Source organism: Lonchura striata, chromosome 8 (assembly GCF_050655825.1).
Source record: "Lonchura striata isolate lonStrDom1 chromosome 8, ASM5065582v1, whole genome shotgun sequence".
Lineage (NCBI taxonomy): Eukaryota > Metazoa > Chordata > Aves > Passeriformes > Estrildidae > Lonchura > Lonchura striata.
The window spans coordinates 30,001,809-30,021,084 of record NC_140710.1 but is presented as its reverse complement, the minus strand read 5'-3'; the positions used below and the strand labels follow the sequence as shown (position 1 = coordinate 30,021,084).

General features: G+C 47.8%; 1 protein-coding gene across 20 annotated transcripts in view; it reads left to right on the top strand.

Annotated features, from left to right (window-relative positions):
- The window catches only part of RGS8 (regulator of G protein signaling 8), a 31,005-nt gene extending 11,779 nt beyond the window's left edge, over window positions 1-19,226 (top strand). For 18 of the 20 annotated variants that reach the window (XM_077785267.2, XM_085586766.1, XM_085586752.1 and 15 more), the window contains 2 exons: window positions 9,296-9,462; window positions 11,492-19,226. In XM_077785267.2, coding sequence (XP_077641393.2) covers window positions 9,296-9,462; window positions 11,492-11,674 — 350 coding nt within the window. In that variant the 3' untranslated portion in view covers window positions 11,675-19,226. Of the gene's footprint in view, window positions 1-93; window positions 1,645-9,295; window positions 9,463-11,491 lie in introns of those variants that run through there. The other 2 variants (XM_085586755.1, XM_085586754.1) reach the window with 1 other exon arrangement.
- The last annotated feature ends 50 nt before the right edge of the window (window positions 19,227-19,276 follow it).

Here is a 19,276-nt window from a genome sequence, read left to right as displayed (position 1 = left end):
TCTACCTTTTTTTTCCCTCCTCTTCCCTTAACCCCTGTCCAAGGGCGTGGTCCCTCAGAGCTGCTCATCCCCAGCAGCCACCATCCTTTACAGGCAGGAAAAAAAAGAGTTTTGTGTGTTCCCTTCACGTCCTTGCTCCTGACCACGAGGAAAACCACAACTGCAAAAAGCCATCAGCCCAAGGTGCTGCCTTTTCCTGTCACAGAGGAATCCCCCTTGGTCCCCCTGAGCAGAGCCTGATCTACAGTTATCCCAGCAAACCCGAAAATTTCACATCCAGAGACCTTATGCCAACCTATAATCAGCAACCCCTGCTCTGTTCAATCCTATGAGTTCTGTTCTGCAAATATTTCTCTGATTCAGCAGCATTTTCACACTGAGAAATTATAAACAAAGCGAAGTTCCCAGTATGGGTTCATTCATGGGCTTTTTTGGAGGAAAAAACCCAAATGAGTTGAGGTTGGGGAAAAGTCACCGTGGGGGCTGAACTGTTTCATGGCAATAAGGAGATGTCTGGCTTGCTTAGGGACTCAGGTTTTCCTTACATTTTAAAATGTAAGTGTAAATTATGTTATTAAGCTAATTTTAAGGTAATTTTGCTAGGTTTATGCTGAGATGACAACAGTTTTGGCAGGGAATTAAGTGACAACTTTAAACAGGCTGGCTGACCAAGGCAGGAAAAGCAGGATGTAATTTTAGCAGCAGTATCTAGTTGAGATCATTGCTCTTGCAGCCAATAGGGGAAAAAATATATGGTGTAGCTGGGTATGGCTAAAAAGGAACATTTCTTTTGTGGGAATTCAGAAAAAGAAGGAAAGTACACCAAGGAGATTATAGGGTACCTGGGGAATGGAGAAAGGGGAGGGCAGGATTTTCACACCCCTGTTATCATCCTGAACTCAAACCCATTTATCCTTCACTGGTGTAAAAGTAGAAATTTTCTTCATTAGAGTGCAGAAGAAGAGCTTGGATTACAAACCCCAGTGAATTTACCCACCTATGTCCTGATGTTATACAGATTCTTCCCTCTTCAGCTGGTTATTGCAAAAATGCAAAATCAAACATTAGTTCAATTATTTCGTCCAGCAGCCTCCACAAGGGTGTCTGGTTTTATTAATAAATTAGTCTTGTACAGTGATAAATGAATTATCAAGACTTTTCCCATCTCTTAGAATGGAAAGTAATTCTGATAAGACGCTGGCACTAATGAAAAATACTCAGTTTCTAATGAAAAATATTCAGTTCCTAATGGCAACAGAAGGTGATCTTTAAAATTTAAATTAATCTATTTTTATCAGCAATCACAGTGACATTGCCTGGTGATTGGTGACAAAAAAATTTGTTGTTTAATAAACTACTTTCTAAAGGAATATTTTATAACTGTTCTGCACCTGAAGTTTCTGGAATTGCCAGCCTGGCAGTCAAGGGTTATAATGATGCAAATACAAAAAGTTCTGTTGAAACAGAAGTGTTATTTTAGTTACACTTGTTTAAAGGAGAGAACAGCACATACTCATAGAATTAATTATATTGTACAAGTTGCATTTTCGCTGTTAGGATGTGCTGATGTTACACAGGTAAGGGAACCTTATGCCTTAACTGGCCAAAATCTGGGATTAAATAAAGCCGTGCCTGGCCTGCTGGCGGCTGTCTGTGAGGGAAGCTGCCAGCAAAAATCCTGCTTTTAGTGCCAAGAGGAGGACAGAACTGTCCCAGCCTAATTTCCCCGTGACTGCTCAGGTGAACAGCATTAGCCAGGGAAAATTGGAATTCATGCTTGGGGGCATGGGCTAAGCACCAGCTGGGCTTAAGGAGAATTCCCCCCGGGGCTCACAGCATCAGCAGGTAGAGCACTTCTGCTTGACACATCTGTCAGAAACTGTCTTCACTAGATGGACAGTTCATTTATTTTGGGAAGGAGATTGTGGTTTCGAGGGGTTGTGTGGTGCTTTCTGCTGCAGTCAGATGGATTCGGTGCCTCGCAGCCAAACTCTTCCCCAGGGAAAACAAACCCCCAAGTGCTGGAGGGGGACTCAGGAGCTGATGGAGCAGCTGAAAATGGGGCAGACCTTGTGGGCAATATTGCCAGGGGTTGGACAAGTGGCAAAATTGCTCCAAGGAGCCAGAATGAGGATCAGAGCTCCCTAAGAGGTCTCCAAAGTGCCCTGCCGAGCAGGCTGCTCTCATACATGGAGCAGGCTCATAGGGCTGCAGTAATTTGGGAGATGGGAAAAACATTTCTTGCCCTTCCTATTTTCAGGAGTCTCCAAAAGGTTTCTAAATGGAAGTGATGTGAGGAGTGTCATGCATTGCACAGATTCCATGGAGAGTCCCTGGGGATTTGAGCCACCTGCTCTAGTGAGAGGTCCCTGCCCACCCATGGCAGAGGGGTTGGAATGAGATGATGTTTAAGGTCCCTTCCAGCCCAAACCATTCTGTGATTGCATTATCACCTTTGCCAGACATCCCTTGAAGTGTGGTGGCCCTGGGGAGCCCCCCTGATCTCCCCTCACCCTTCTGAAGAAGGAATGACCGTGCAGGTAATGTTTGCTGCCGTTGAGAGAGGAGGATTGAAATCCCTTGGGATTTGAAGCAGTTGTTGTCTCTTGGGTGATTCCCAGGCTGGGTAATGCCCCCCTGCATAGAGTGGTCTGATTTGGATTTATTCCCCGAGCCATTCAAAGGATAATTTGAGTTGACAAGTTATTAGAGTTAACAAGAGACTGTGAGTAGGAAATGCGGGAGGGCTCTCCCCACCTCCCTTTTGTGCTGGCCCTGGGACTCAATTCCCTCATCCCTCCTGGAGTGAGCAGTGCTGAGCAGCAGGATGCAGCAACTTCACATCCATGGGTCAGTGCAATGATATCCTAATTGTTTGTGTTAATGGGCAGGGCAAATCAACTCAGAAAGCCTGGGCTGGGGCAGACAATCCCTGTTTTACATCAGGAGCCTGTCTGAGCTCACTGCTGTGTTCCCTGGGCTCAGGGCTCCTGAGCAAGCAACAGGAGTGGGAGCCTGATGCTGCTTTTGTCAGAGAATTGACAGAGTAAGAGGCAGACCCGTCTGCAGCATTTCCTTGGGTGCCCAGGGAGAAAAAGCAATGGTTTTAACATGCTGGATTTTGGCAACTTTTCCCATTTTGTGCCAGGGAGGCGAGCTCAGCGTGGTCCCCAGAGTGTGAGTGCATGCTTGTGAGTAACTGAGGAATAATCCTCTCCCTGTGCCCATCCCAGGAGGCTGGCCAGATGAGGATTTCTTTTGACAGCCTGCTGGAGGGAAATACAAGCCATAGCATGTCTCATTCTGTGTCCCCCACGGGGCTGGACACACAGATTTTTGTTCCTCTAGCATCCAGCAGGACAGTCTGTCCTCAGCCCATGGTAAACTTCTCACCCAACCCCAAAAACAGTCACTTTTATCTCAAGGGTGATTTTTCTCCAGAGTTTTTGCAATTTGGAGGAAAAGGTGATTTTTTTCTGGATTTTTTTTTTTTGTGATCTCCGTGCTCTTCCTCCCAAACTTTATTGTTGTTCTCCTCCTTCTGTTGTCTACACATTCCTTCACTTCCTACACAGCACAGGAATATCCCAACCTACTCCCAGCTCTTTCCAAGGCAGAAGAGCATTAGCATTGTGGTGCTGACAGGCAGCTGAGATGAAGGGAAGCACTGCTCAGCAGCACTGAGAGCACATCCATGTGCTGTGCAATTGTCACCTTGTCCCTCCAGCCCTGGACCAAATGCATTCCAGGGAGCCAATCCATCCATCCCCCAACCACAGGGACTCTACTTTTACTCCCTGCATGAACTCTGATTGCTGAGGGAGTGAAACATGTGCATTAAATAAATGATGGGTGATTGCTTTCTTGCCCTTACAGCGGCAGGTGCTTGGTTATTAAACTGCCTGAATGATTTAGGCCACTAATCTGAGCTCTTCCCCATGCTGAGAAAGCTTAGCTAAGACCTGTCTTGTGTTTTCTGCTCCCCACCTCTGTCCCTCTTGGCTGGGTAGGATCCACTTTCCATCTCCTGAACGGGATTTCAGGAGTCCCTGTCTTCACATGCCCTGCCTGGCACTGCCTGACTCACAGATGATCTGCACTATGGGGATTGTTGAAGGAGTTTTGAGTTAGAGACAGGATCTCTGAGTTTTTTAGATTATGTGATTTATTTTTCTTATCTTCGACACAGGCAGGAAGGGTGAGTTTGGCTCACATCTTCACTGCATGGTTCAGAAGGCCACAAGACCCCAGTTACAAGACCTTTTAAGGATTTATTGACCAATAAAACACTACCAACAAGGATATTTATGTTTTCGACCCAATCCTTAGATATTTTGTTTTATGGACTCATACTACAGTGTAAGCTTTCCTAGCCAATTATGTTACGGCACACAAACATACAGTACTGCATTTTAAACTTCTTGTTTACCTTTGTAATTACTTTTGTTTTTTCCGTATCTTAAACTCTAAAACTCTAAACTTTCCTCAACTTAACATGTCTCTGCTTTAAACTATAAATCCACATTCTCACTTCTAGCACCTGAGTTTGGAAGCCTTTCCCAAGGTCTCAGATCAAATCCTGTGTTTAATTCTAAGCTTTGGCTTACAGGCCCAAGGTTCTGAGGATTCCCTGCATTTCAGATTGCAACACTGCAGGATCCTGAGTAATGTCTGAGCACTTGCACAATCCCTTCTGCACCTTCCTCAGTCAGTCTGAATGGAGAGCAGGGCATTTTGAAGCTTAGATTTATACTACAAAAGTAAAATATCAAATGTCTGCTGCTTCTCCCTCAGACTCTCAACACCCAGTAAAGAGCTCTGTTTCTTTGCCTTCAATTTATCTGCTCCACCAGGATCAATTTCCTCCTTTGGCTTCAAGCAAAGGACTCTTGAGGCAAATTCCTGAATAATTGTCCAATAGTTGTCCTGAAGGGCTGTGCAGCTACAGCAGAATTATCCTGTCCTTCTGAGTGGCCTTCAGGCCTCAGGTTAGGGATTATTTTGTGCTGTTGCTTCTGCAGACTTCTGATCCTGCTTTTAATTTCTGTGCTTTCTCCATAAAGCATCCCTCTGTGATTGCACGCTGGGATATTTCAGGAGGTGAACTCCCTCTCCTGCTTGTATCACACTGCACTCCAGTGGTGGTTGTCCTGGGAAAAGAGATGTCCAGTTGTCCAATTAATTAGAAAGTTAAAAGTTGTCCAGTTAATTTCTGTGCTTTCTCTGTAAAGCATACCTCTGGAACTGCACGCTGGGACATTTCAGGAGGTGAAATCTCTCTCCTGCTCATATCACACTGCACTCCAGTGGTGGTTGTCCTGGAAAAAAAGATGTCCAGTTGGGTGGGACGAGCTTTGAAATGCTGATCAATTTGTGAATGATCATTCCTTGAAAGCCTTCATGTGCTATGAAGGAGAGGAGGAGATTGAAGGCAATATCCAGGTCAAATCCCAGCTCAGGTGGTGGCAGCTCCCATGCCTAATTGTCCTCCTGCCCTTTCAATCAGACTTGTCATTGTTCCGTGACAAACTTCTGGCAGTGATTCCCCAAACCTGGCTGTCAGGCACAGCTGGAAAGGCTGGCAGGCAGTCAAGGGTTAAAGATGAAAATTATGGAAAACCAGGCAGCCAGGGCTGATCTCTCCTGCACCCAAAGTGTCCCAGGCCAAGTCCTCACAGGTTCAGCCTCACCATCTGCAGCTCCTCCAAGGCTCCGAGGGCTGCATGACAGGAGTGTAGCAAAAAAGCAGAGAACAGCCAGACACTATTATTTATCCATTCACTGTCTAAACTTATTTCAGGATCAAAAGGAGCTGATTGACATTAGAGCAGGAGGCAGAACTCATGGAAACCTTCTGGTCCCAGGGGAACCTGCTGCAGATGCTCTCTGGGGCAGGGCTGTAGCAAATGCCTTTCTCTCCTTGTCACTCACGACTTTCCCTTCTTTTAGCAGTTATTGCATTTCTCAGGTATTTTATTTCTCAGGCATTTTATTTCTCAGGTATTTTATTTCTCAGGTATTATATTTTTCAGATATGATATTTTCCAGATATGATATTTTTCAGGTAGTTTGTTTCTCAAGTATTATATTTTTCAGGTAATTTATTTATCAGATATTATATTTTTCAGGTAATTTATTTATCAGGTATTTTATTTCTCAGGTATTATACTTTCCAGATATGATATTTTCCGGGTATTTTATTTTTTAGGCATTTTATTTCTCAGGTATTATATTTTCAGGCAATTCGTTTCTCAGGTATTTTATTTCTCAGGTATTATATTTTTCAGATATTACATTTTCCAGGTATTTTATTTTTCAGGTATTTTGTTGCTCAGGCATCCTATTTTTCAGACATCATATTCTGCATCAATGACCTTTAGCAGATGTGGTACTTTCATGCAACACTGCTATTTCTGCAAGTGATCCTCTGTCAGTGCTGCAGCTCTTGGGCTGTTGTAGAGGAAAAGGAGGGAAAAAAAAAAGAGCAAGGCAGGGATAGGAGAGCAAGACCTCAGCAGGAACACTGCAGAGACATAGCAGTGTGTTTGGTGCTGGAATATTTAACATCAAGCATCCTAGGAGCTGATGCTTGATAAAATGACATAGATCTCGAGGGACTGGAACCTTTTCCCTGTTTAATTTCCTTATTTCTGAAAGCTGCCAGCATGCAAAGACTCCTTGCTCTCTTCTCCAGTCCTTCCCTTGTTCTCACAGGCCCTGTGAATTTTAGAGGCACTAAGGGGGACACAGGTTTTGGAAGATGTTTCTGTGTCCAGATTTCAGGAAGGGGAGCAGCCCCACAACATCCCTCACCTGCACCATATTTCCCTACCCACGGAGATGCTCAAAGCAGCCACGGGCAGGGGGATCCTGGCAGGTGCCTGCTCCTTTGGCATTCTTCTCTGGGGCTGATGTCACAATATTGCCCCAGCTTGGACCCACAGCCTGCAGTGCTGCTTGGATGAGAGCCTTGTTTTCTTGTCTACCCTAGCAGTGCAAAACCCCGATCTCCTCCTAAAACTGCTTGAAGGAAGAAGTGTCAGGATGAGCTGGAATAATGCAGCTATTTCTGGGGCTGACAGCAGGAGGGAGCATGGCTGAGATGGGATGGATCCATTTTTATGCTGATAGCAGACTGCTGATGGAGCAGTCAGTGCAAAAAAACCCCAAATGAAGGAGCTTTGAGGAAGGCAGAGGAGAGAGGCTTAGCTTGCACTTTGGGTTCATCTGGTCTAATATATCTTTGGCCTTTCCCTCTGAGGATCTGGGCAGTCAGACATCTCCTCTGACTGACACACAGACAGAAATAGGATTTTTTAGTGCTGTTTAATACCCACAGCCACTGCTTAGGGCTTGAGGTTTCAGAGGGAGCTGGAAAATATCTAAGTTATTACCAGAAACAAGGGGAGCAGGAAGAAGTTTAGGACATGCAGGGGAGATGCAGGACAGTGTTATATTGCTATGGATCTATAGCACACACAGCATATAGAGAGCATAGAAATAGCTTATAATATATATATATTTGTAATATATATAATATTTTAATATATTATATATAAAATATATAAAATATATAATATATATAGTATGTATTATATAGCATATTTTTTATATAGCATATACAGCATATATATAGCACATACAGCATATAGAAGGAACTGTCTGAGTAGTCTGTTTGAGAAAATGCTAGGACTATCCACAGGGATCTGGACAAGCTTGAGAAATGAGCCCATGGAAAACTCATGAGGTTTAACAAGACCAAGTGCAGAGTGCTGCCCCTGGATTACCCCCAAAATCAATCCAGGCCGGGGGATGAACAGATCAAGAGCAACCCTGCCCAGAAGGATTTGAGGATGCTGGTGGATGAGGGGCTGCACACACCTTGCCCTTGCTCCCTTCATCCTTCTGAGGAGTCTGACCTCACTAGGCTCGTCCCCAGTTGCATCAATATTTTTAGACAATTGCTTGGAAGTAGCCTAGAGCTTTCCAGTCATGAACTACAAAAACCTAGACCCTATTGCAAAAGAGCAGGAAGAGTTAGAAACACACTGCTGGGAAAAAATATAAAAAGGAGAAGCTAACTTTATCCTGAGGAGAAAGGGGATGTGTGAAGCCTTCAGCTACATCAACTCCCCTGGTGCCATTCAGGGAAAGGAAATAAAAAACAATGGCTGTGTCCATAAATACGCCCAGGCAGGGGTTTAACACAGATTGCCTAATAAATCTTTCCATATTTCTAATCTGCCCTGGCTGACTCAGATTGCATTACTGAAATGTCACAATTGCTGAGCATTAGCAAGTGATAAGCACACTTTTACCACTGACTAGACAAGCCGTAATTAGGCCAAGTCCTTTCCCTCTCCCCTTTATTGGAGCTGTAACAGACTCTCTGAGAGCTTTTCTCTGTTTAAATAAGAACTAAAAATGGCACAAGGCAATAAAGCAAAATGACAGAAAGCATAGGAGGCAAGTCCACATCAGCTATGCTTTATTGAAGGTTTTTCTTAGTGGCAGATAGGGCCTCATAAAGTGTAGCATTATCATGAGTTGAACATTGGTAATTCCATGAGTAACTTTAGGTGGGTGTCCCAGTCCTGAGGAAAGCCTTCTGCCACCTTAGCTGGAAAAAACACTTTTTCAGAGATACATCAAGTGATGTTTGGCTTTATGGCAGCTCACAGGAGCCCAGCTCATCAGTGGTGTAAGTTATGGATGCATCCTGGGATGGCAGAACTTGGGAGAAATATCAAGTTGTCTTTGGTAGGCCGGGGTGGATGGAAGGATGTCTGAGAATGGAACAGCTCCCTGCTTTTTCTTGATTCCTCAGGTTTTAGCTTTTTCTATTTTTCAGATTCTGGGCTGCTTTAGTGTGTGGGTCTGGGTTTTATATTAGGGCATGGTGAGTTCTCTGCATAGAGCAGGGAGACAAAACAATTCCTGCTCTAGCTGGGAACCAAGGACAAATGATCCAAATCTCAGGCCCAAGAGCACAAACAATGTGGAATAAAGAGAAAAACAAGCAGGGTGGGACTTCATGGGCTAAAGCTGGAATTGGATAATTAACCCCGATATGCAAATGGAGCAGAATTTATAGAAAAAGTGAGATCTTGTGACCAAACCCTCCTTTGCTTCCATCTTGGAGCCATCTGGGCAGAGCCACAACTCCCATACTGCCAGGGTGTGGCCTTTGAAGTCACTTCAACACTTTATTCCTGTTAACTCTGCCTAGCCTGTGTTCAGCTCCTTAAGGCATGGCTGCCTGCTCCCCGTGTGACTCCCTGTGTGTCTCTGGCAGACGGGCTGGCAGCTTTCCGTGCTTTCCTGAAGACAGAGTTCAGCGAGGAGAACCTGGAGTTCTGGCTGGCCTGCGAGGACTTCAAGAAGACGCGCTCGGCGGCCAAGCTGGCCTCCAAGGCCCAGCGCATCTTCGAGGAGTTCATCGACGTGCAGGCCCCGCGGGAGGTGGGTATGGGGTGGCACAGCACGCCCAGGGCACCCAGCAGGGCTGTCACCTGCATCTGGGGCTCTCCCTTCCCTCTCGGAGTGTGGCGATGCCATCCTGCCTGCTCCGGCTGCCTCTGCTCAGCCTGACTCATCCCTGATGAGGGCAGCTGCTTGGCTGATACCGAATTAGTCACAGCCAGGGAGTTCACTGGCAGCCTCAGCCTGCATTTGCTAACCTCCCCGAGCTCCCCAGGAGCATGTCACCGTGTTCCTGACATTTACTGTCAGCCTTGAGCAGGCTGCTGGGCTCTCCCCTGGCAGGACACTTTGCACAGGACCATCCCACCCATGAGTGGAACACAAGCCCTGAGGGAGCTGGGGGTGCTCAGCCTGGAGAAAAGGAGACTCAGGGGTGACCTTGTCACTCTCCACAGCTCCTGGAAGGTGGCTGTGGCCAGCTGGGGCTGGGCTCTGTCTCCAGGCAGCACTGACAGAACCAGAGTACACAGCCTCAAGCTGCACCAAGGGAAATACAGGCTGGATATTAGGAAGAAGATTTTACACAAAAGGTGATAAAGTTGTGGAATGGCTGCTCTGGGAGGTGGTGGAGTCACCATCCCTGGTGTGTTTAACAAAGCCTGGACGTGGCTCTGGGTGCCAGGGTTGAGTTGAGCTGTTGGGGCTGGGTTGGACTCGTTGATCTTTAATGTCTTTTCCAACCTGATCATGCTGTGAATTCTGTGATTCTGTGAATTCTGTGAGTAACTTGTTGACTCCCAAGGGAGCAGAGTTTCTGACTAACTCCCCCCTCACCTAGACCTCCTGAGAGATGCAAACAATAACTCTGAGCTGAACAGCAAATGCAGTCACACCCGGGAGCCTGGGATTGTTAAATCCTCTTTCAAGCACTCGCCAGGCTGGTGGCACTGCCACATCCTCGTGACCACGCTGGCATGTGTCACTGCAGTCCCAGCCCAGCCAGGGGGGCTCTCACTGCACCCAGCCCCTCCTGCTCCTGCATGGGTGCTTGTCAGGGACCCCAAAAAGGGCTCATTTTCCTCCCTCTCCCTGCTAGGAGGGCCATTGCAAGGCCACTGGGAAGGGCCCAGATTCACACCCAGGTGTGTGGCTGTCTCAATGCTCTCCTTGAGCATTTTCCTGCTCTTATTCAGAAATGATGAGATTTTAAGGACTGGAAGGCTGATTTTTTATTAGAAATGGGAATGCAGGTAGGATGGGGTACTTCCTACAATTTGGTCCTGTGGTGATGTTTTCTTAGCCCTGTTACATAATTTTGGCATGCTTAGAATATGGAATTATTAGAGCTAATTCATACTGCTGACATCCACGCTGAGGCAGACAGCTTTAATTTCCAGGCTCCTTCCAGTTTAGATACTGAATTAATAACAACAAATAACATTTTTCCAGCCATTTTTTTTCTTCCAGACAATAACCCTAAAAAATGCTGATTACTCTGCTGGGGAAGGAGAGCAGGAAAACTCCACTGGCTGGCTTTGCAAACAAATGGCAGTCATAACATTATAGGGTGGTTTATTTTTTCAAGCCTCTCCTCCAGATATTGTAAAATGAAGCTGCTATGGGAAAAATCAAACAGTTTATTTTAGATCAACTGAGTTTAGAGACATTTAATAAGAATGTACTAATGGTTTAAACCCTATTGAAAGTTTATTCACCCACCTATTGGGCATGTGGTGAAGCAGAGAGGGAGCAGGAGAGAGGCTAGGCTGAGTCAGCAGCTTTAGGTGATGTGCTGCCTATAAAAGTAATTTAAAAAGTTATTTCAGTAAAAGTAAAGTGATTTCAGAAGTGCTCAGATCACTACAAACCCAACTTTTCCAGGCTTGGGGCAGGGATTCACAGCCCTGAATCACTGAACCCCCCCAGAGCTGTGGGGGTTGTTCAGGCATGGACAGGGTAGGATCTTGGTTCTGCTGCTGTTCCACAGCCATGGCAAAGAGGGAATGTGCCATTTGAAGGATGCCAGCTGCACACTCAGTGCCAAACTCTCTTCTGCTGCTTTCCCCAGGTGAACATAGACTTCCAGACACGGGAGCTGACAAGAAGAAATGTGCAGGAGCCCTCCCTCTCGTGCTTTGACCAAGCTCAGGGGAAGGTGCACAGCCTGATGGAGAAAGACTCGTACCCCAGGTTCCTGAGATCCAAAATTTACACAGACCTGCTGTCTCAGACCCAGAGGAGGCTCAGCTAGGACAGCAGCGGGGCCCTCAGAAACCACGTGCTTCCCACGACAGCCAAAACCCATGTCTAAATGTGAAACTCCTTGGTGTTAAAAGCAGTGGGAATGGGAAAAGAGGGAGAAGGGGCAGAGGAAGCTTCCAGAGAGTGATCCAGGTGTGGTATTAAGACTCTTTGACTATCTGTGTTTTTTTTTTTTTTCTTGTTAGCAGTAGCACCTTGCAGTCGTTCCCTCTGTCTAGCACAAACCCACAACCCCCTTGTGGGTCACTTTTGGAAAAGGTTCTCTTTAAAATGGCTGGGTTGGTTTGTGTGTAAATAACACCTTTCCATCCTTCCACACTTCTCCCTGTCTCTCACCTCTCTCCCTGGTGCTTGGAAAGGCCCCAAGGGCAGTGCTGACACTTGTGAAGCCACATCCAGCCCGTCTCTCACAGGTTGGCTGCTGGGGTCTGGACCAGAGACTGAAGGGAGGGAGAGAGGAGACAAAGGCACAGGATTAATTCAATTTCTTGAAGTAGGAACCATCAGCAAACTCTGCTCACCTCCCAATTTTATTTTATTTTTTTTTTGCACACCTTATAACTTGGCTGCTACCTTGTCTCTGCCCCTTTTCCTTCAGGGATGGAGGCTCAGAGTATTCTTGAGGAGCTGAGCTTTCCTCGTGAGGAAGGTAATCCCAAAAGCTCTCACTAGGCCTAGGCAGGCAAATCTTCTAATGTGAATGATTGTTTTTGGTGGCTATTATTTATTTGTGTGGTAGTTCAGTCTCAGTCATCATCCAGGCTCTGTTGTGCTGGGCACTGGACCAAAACCCAGCACAAAGGGCTCCTGGCTGCCACAGGCTTGGTGGCTCCTCAGGAACGACCTGTTGGGAAGGAGTGGAGAGGAGGAATGTCCCCTCTGAGCCTTGCTGAGGTGTAGGAAAAGCACAAAGCCCATTTGCCACAGCAGATGGCATTTTTCATGGGGTACCTGGGATTTTACATGAAAAATCCCATTTCTATTTTTGTTATTTCCTGATTACTGACTGTTCCTACTCACTGAGTGTCCTCTGTGGGTTCAGTGCTCTGCAAGGAGCTCCCCAGGACACACACCCTGCTGCAGGGTGCTTGTCCCCAGTGGGACACAAAGCATGGGGTGAGCAGGATGGGTGTTGGGGTGTGCAGTGGGGTGTGAGGGGCTCTTTGGCCCTATTCCCATAGCCTGGATGGCCACTGCAGGAGAATTCTCTGTGCAGATGTCAGGGGTGTAGCATCTCCTCTGTGCTGGGCAATAATTCCTCCCATCTGATGGCCCCATTTCCATGGCATTGCTGTTCCAGCTTGGCAGATTCTTGCAATATTTTGGAGGGGAGAAGCAGACAGCCTGTCTGTGGATTTGAGCCTGCAGACCAGAGGTCTCTTTTCTTAATTTAATGAAGGCCTGGAAAGTGACCCCATGGATCTTTGTCTTCTCTCAGTCATCCCCACACCAGAGGTTGTAAACCTCTGCTCCAGCCAGGGGTGGTGGGTGGGTTTGATACATCAGAAAACTGCTGATATAGACTTTGTGTAATGTGGTGTAAACGAGGTAGAATGAATTCTGAAGCCAAGCATAATGTTTGTGAAAGAAGAGAAAAAGTCTGGCTGGATATTAAAAATCACTGCCCATTAATTAAGTAGGAAATGGCTTTTTGAGGCTTTTTGCAAGAATGATGTGCAGGACAGTTGGACAAATAGGTCAAGACAGAGGTGGTAACCATGCTGGGTTTATTCTGGAGGTGTGTTCCTGTGGTCTCCAAGACACTGAAGTCTAAATATATTGCAAGTGCAAACTTTATCTTCAGTAGGGTGACCTGTTTTTCAGTGCCTGGTTGGCCAGCAGCAGAATCCTCCAGGTCTTTGGAAGGCAAATCTCATCTCCAGTTAAATTTCTCTGAGGAATGGCCAGAAAGCAGCAGTGACCCAACATTCCTGGCTGTCCCCTGCCCCTGCTGTCCCAGGAGGAGCTGGGGCTGGCCTGTGGTGACAGAGGTGACATTCTGCAGCCATGTCAGGCTCCGTGACACAGCTCCTGAGACTGTTGAGGAAAGCTCGATGTCTGGACTAGGCATTTTGACACAAACTTTTTGTTATTTGCTTGAAAGTGAGAGCAGTGAGACATCTGGACAATGCTCCAGATATTTGCCATGATTTCTCCAAGGGAGTCAAATAATGCAGGAGCTCAGTATCCCAAAGCTTTATGGCAAGCAAGGCACAGTGAGACAGGTCTGGTGAACCTGTGCAAGGCGTGGAGGGAATCAGAGGTGGAAGCAAAGGACACAGAGCCACATATCCAGTGGCTGTCCCTGGTGAAGCCTGGGCTGTAGGAAGGTGTCTTGGTTTGAACAGACAGGTGTCTGCTCAGGAAGGCAGGAGCCTCCCTTGAAATGGAAAATGCAAACCCCCTCCCTTTGAATTATTATGATTTTGAAATTAAGGGGCTCTCAGGCAAAGATATGGGAGCAGGAATAACAGTTCTTTACTAGGAAAATTTAAAATACAAATGCAATAGTACAAAAAAAACCACTGCCAGAGTCAGAACAGGCCCTGGCAGCCTGTGTGTCAGGGAGGTGGCTCAGTCCCATCCCAGGGTGGCTCAGCCCTCCTGCAGTGCCAGCTGTGCTTCTGCTGGAGCAGGATCTGCACAAGGGGGGAGTTTTCCTCTGGAGCTCCAGGGCTGGGGGAGATGGGCCTGGGCTCCTCTGGGAATGTAGGGGGAAGGAAGCTGCTCCTCTGGGAATGCAGTGGGAAGAAAGCTGCTCCTCTGGGAATGCAGGGGGAAGAAAGCTGCTCCTCAGGGAATGCAGGGGGAAGGAAGCTGCTCCTCTGGGAATGCAGGGGGAAGAAAGCTGCTCCTCTGGGAATGCAGGGGGAAGAAAGCTGCTCCTCTGGGAATGCAGGGGGAAGGAAGCTGCTCCTCTGGGAATGCAGGGGGCAAAGGCTGCTGTGCTGTTCCCAGGTCAGATTGGATCCAGGTAGGAATGCTTGGCTCCTCCCCTGGGCAGAGCATCTCCCCATGGATGATGGAATTTTCTCAGCCATGCAGGGACACTCAGTGGCCATGAACAGCAGAGATCTCCTGCAGGGAGGATGGGCTGTGGGAGAGATAAAGAAAAAACTGCCCCATGAACAGCAGAGAATGCCCCAGCTCTGACAGATGGGAATTGAATACACACCCCCAGCCACATTTGCTAACCTCAGACAGAAGGAGTCATATCACCCCCACAGCCCCTGCCCAGGGCCAGGAGTGAGGAGAGCAAACCCAAGCTCGCTGCAGTGACACACTCAGGACCTGCGAGGGGGGATGGAAACCTTCCCTCTCTGGCTGTGAGCAGAAGCTGGGGGAGCTCCCCTTTCCCAGAAACACTGCCTGCCACCCTTGTGTAACACTGGGATCTCCCAGGGGCACAGGCTGCTTTTGCAGTTTCCTCTCCCTTCTGGGTCACCAAAAACTGATGCCTTGGAGTGGCTGCCTAGAACAGAGGCTTGACAGAGCTAAGAGGATGAAGTGGTTATTTATTGAAGGCCTTCAACAGGCACAACTTGGGCAGTCAAAGCCTCCAAGAGGGGCTACACCCAAGATGGACAATGGTTTTTGAGACAATTATAAGTTTGGTCCATTTACATATCAGGGGTTAATCCTCCAGTTACAGGTAATAAAGTCATATTCCCTCAGTTTGCTCCCCCCCAATTCACTTTTTGTTTATCCCTTTTGGGGCCTGAGGCTGTAGGGTGTCTTTGGATCACAGGCCCAGAAGGATTGTTTTGTCTGACCAAAATGTGAAGAGAGTTAACTACAATTTATGTGGAGCTATGCACTAATACCATATAGGATTTGGAATATATAAAAGCTAAAATCTTAAGCCTGTGGTCCCAGTTTTCCCTAGTGATCCCACTGCTGCCAAAGGGCAGCTCAGCTTCCCAGCACTGTGGCATCAAGCAAATGCTGCAAGTGGTGAACGAGGCCACCTTGTCTGGCCCTGCCCTCCTCCTTTCCACCTTCCTCTTGTCTGTGCATGCAGAAAAAGCACCCCAGAGCTGCCCAGGATGTGAGAGTCAGCAGAAGGAGGCTGAAGCAGTCACTGCTTTTAAAGAGAAGGCAGAAGGCCATGACAGCTGCCTGTGGTACTTCTCTCCAGACAGACCTTCAGTGGGCTTGGGTGGTGCTGACCTCTGAGACACCCCAGACAAGGCTCTGCACCACCTTGGGGAGGGCCACAGAGACAGCCAGGCCAGGGCACACAGCAGGAACAAGAGGCTTGTGTCCAGGAATGTGAGTGTGGACAATCCCCTGGCTCCCCTGGTGTCCAGAGTGTGACTCCCTGGTCGTGTCCAGGGTGTAACTCCATTTCTCCATGAGATCCTCCAGCAGCGCTGGTGCTGGAAGTCCTTTCATTTCACATCAGAACTCACGGGAAAACTTCAAAGTGGCCAACACCCTGTAAATCCAAGCTCCCTTCTCTCCTCCATCCACCTGGGGAATCACTTGGAACAGAGCACACCTGGAGATGTCATTGCTGCAGTGGTGGCAGGAGCTGGAATCAGGCTGGCTGATACAGGAGACGTGTCTTCCCCAGTAAACAGAGCCCCAGTAAATTGTTCCCTCCATTGGGAACAGCATCCTAGAACAGAGTGGAGCAAAAGTATTGTCTGAGGCATTTGAGTCTACCACTCATTATTTTTGTTGTTGCTCTTGCAGTTTTTCTCTCTGGAAGGAAAGCAGACTTGTTATTTAAAGTAAAATCCTATTTTTCTTAAACAAGAAAATGGCATCAGCTGCTTCTTTTATGACAAATGTCGCTCTGAATTGAACCAAAATAAGCAGCTTGTAGCTCTACCCCTTAAACCAGGGGCTGATCAAGGAAATAATGACTGAGCCAAAGCTTTGGAAAGAGCTGAGTGGTGACTAATCCCCACCAAGGACAAATATCCTATCCTTGACTCATCCCTTCCTGGTGTGAAAGGGATACTCACAACCTACAAACCCATTTCCCCTCTCCACAAGCACACACCTCCAAAATTTCCCCCCTGTTTGGAGCAGGGTTAAAGTGTGCCATCACATGAAGAGAAAGGGAAAAATAATGGTTCATTCAGTTCTTTCTTATTCTGTTTGCTGGCCCACACCCAGTCAGCTCCCAGGCAGATTGATGGCAGAAGGGAAAAAGAGTTTACAAATTTCCTTTTCTATGAGCTTCAGGTGGTGTTAACTCCAGGATCAGATGCAGAACTCTAATCTGTCTAAAGTTTCTCCTGCTTTGGTCCATCAGCCAGGCTTGGGATGATTTCCATCACTTTTAGTGGACTCATTAATGCACTAAGGGGTCCCTGTTGTTCATGCTGGGGAGGTGTGAAGGGCAAAGGGGAGGGGGAAATTGCTGTGTGTGTCTGGGGGTGTGGGTGGATGAGAGTGCATGTGACTTCATCTGTATATCTTATTTAGTGTCCTCTACTACAGAAGCTTTTCTGAGACATAGATGTGCATGTTAAAATAGGAGAATTAGGCACAAATGACATAAACTGAGATCTTTAGCCTGTGTTGTGTTTGCCTCGTGTGTAAGTCCAAGTAGTAGTAAGAGATGTAAAACTCTGCTAGGCTTCCAGTTACCCCTAAGAGCACATGTATCAAACTGAACTGAATGTTCACTGATAGACACAAAACCAAAATGTTTACAGCATTCAGAGCAATAGCAAAGCATACCTCATGCCAGTCCTGGAGTGCCTCTCACCCGTCAGTGCAAGCTCTCCCCTCCCTGGGGGCCTCTGGCTTCTCCCTCCACACTCCTCCCTCTTTCTCTATCCTGTCCTGGTTGTCTCCCCTCCTCCTCGAAGCACTCCAAACCTTCCTGTCCACCAGCACTATTTGTCCTCATCTGTCTGAGCCTGGGACTCCCCTAACCTCGCCCTGTTCACCTCTCCTCCATCCCCGTCCATCCCTCCTCTCTCCTTTGCCTTTCCCTTCCCCAGACACTCGTCTCTGGTCATGCCATCTCCCTCCTACATGCCTCCTACTGCCACTATAAAGCTCCTAGGAGCTCCTCCTTGCTCATTATATAAGAACAAAACGTTTCACATAATTTCTGCATTATCTTTCATCCCTGGGGCTGCTGCAGTTGTCTCCTCCCTTGGTGCTGTGCTCTCTCTGGCATCGTAGCATTATATCCCAGAACTGGAATTAAAGTTCATTTTGCTGCTAGACCAGAATGCTTCTGTCTACCACGCACCCCTTGGGCTTTGCAGAGGCTTGTCTTGTCCCCAAGTCTTTTGTCTTCCTTCTTTTTCTCCTTCTTCCATGCACGCTGCACATGCAGTGCTTGTGGCAGGGGCTGGCTAGGGTAGAGGGTGTCCATGCTGGGGTCACTCCCAGCTTGGCACCCCCGTGGCTCTCTGGTTTATAAAAGCAGTCTCAATAAAGGTGTGTGGGTTGTGTTTGCTCAGCAAAGTCAGTGGTTGTGCTCTGTGCCTCATCTGAGGCCGTGGTGAACTCCTGCTGAGGCCGTGGGAGGGAGGTGGCAGAGGGGGATGAGCTTGTTACCAAAAACATCCAACGTTCCTGGCAAAAAGGCACAGGAGAAAAGGCAGTGCCTGCTTCTGGAGGGACCAGGGAGCTCTGGGGACCAGCTGTGCTGTGAATTGTTTGTCTCAAGTGGCCCCACACCTCCCAGTTTGCCTCACGTGCTGCGTGCCCCAGGCTGGCTCTAAAGCGTGACGGATGAGGAGCTGCTCAGCTCTGCATTTCCAGTGCAGGTAACAGCGTTATCCCAGGAGAAATGTCTTCATGATGCTCTAGCAGTGCCTGCAGCCACCAGCTGAAAAGCAGTGAGGGGAAGGAGGCACCTGCTGCTGTGTTTGCTCCTGCAGACCTCTGTAGGACTCCTGGCAAGAGAGAGAGCAGGGTATGAACACACCTTGGGGTAGATCCCCCTTCCTTAAGAGCCACGATTGAAGATGTCATCTTCTCACAACCTCTCTCCCCAGCTCTTCTATGAGTTACCCAAATCAGAGCTCAGATTTGTCCTTAAGCTCCTTGGCACCTCCCCCTTGGTGGGATGGCAGCGTCCCCTTGAGGACCTGACTACAAGCCCAACCCAGAAAGGCTTCTTGAAATCAAAAAGATACCTGGTTCCTCTGCAAATCAACTCGTGGGTGGCTCAGAAGAGACTGAGGACGGCTCTGCTGCATGCAGTGAACTCAGAAGTGAGCCACCAGGCAGAAAGAACAGCTCAGAAGAGCTTCCCTGGGTAACGCTTTTATTTCCAGGAGATGCTGCTGCTGCAGCTGCCACCCTGCGGTGCCCCGGTGCTGCTGGTGTTGGGGTATGCAGGCTGCTCAGTCTGATCCCTTCCTTCAAGGAAAGGCATGGGCTGGGCTCCCCGGGCTCCCCCTCTTTAGCTGCTCGTTTGCTGGGCTCCCCTTTTCCCTGGGAGGCTGGAGGAGCTCCTGGGGCACGCCACCAATCCCCCCCCGAGCCGTGTCACCACGTTGTGCAGTGTTACACCCCTGCTGTAGAGACACCCTGAGGACGTAATAAACAGCCTGAGACTATTTGTTCTCTGCCTGAGTGTCTGAAAAGCTGCAATCCTGGGGGTGGAGGG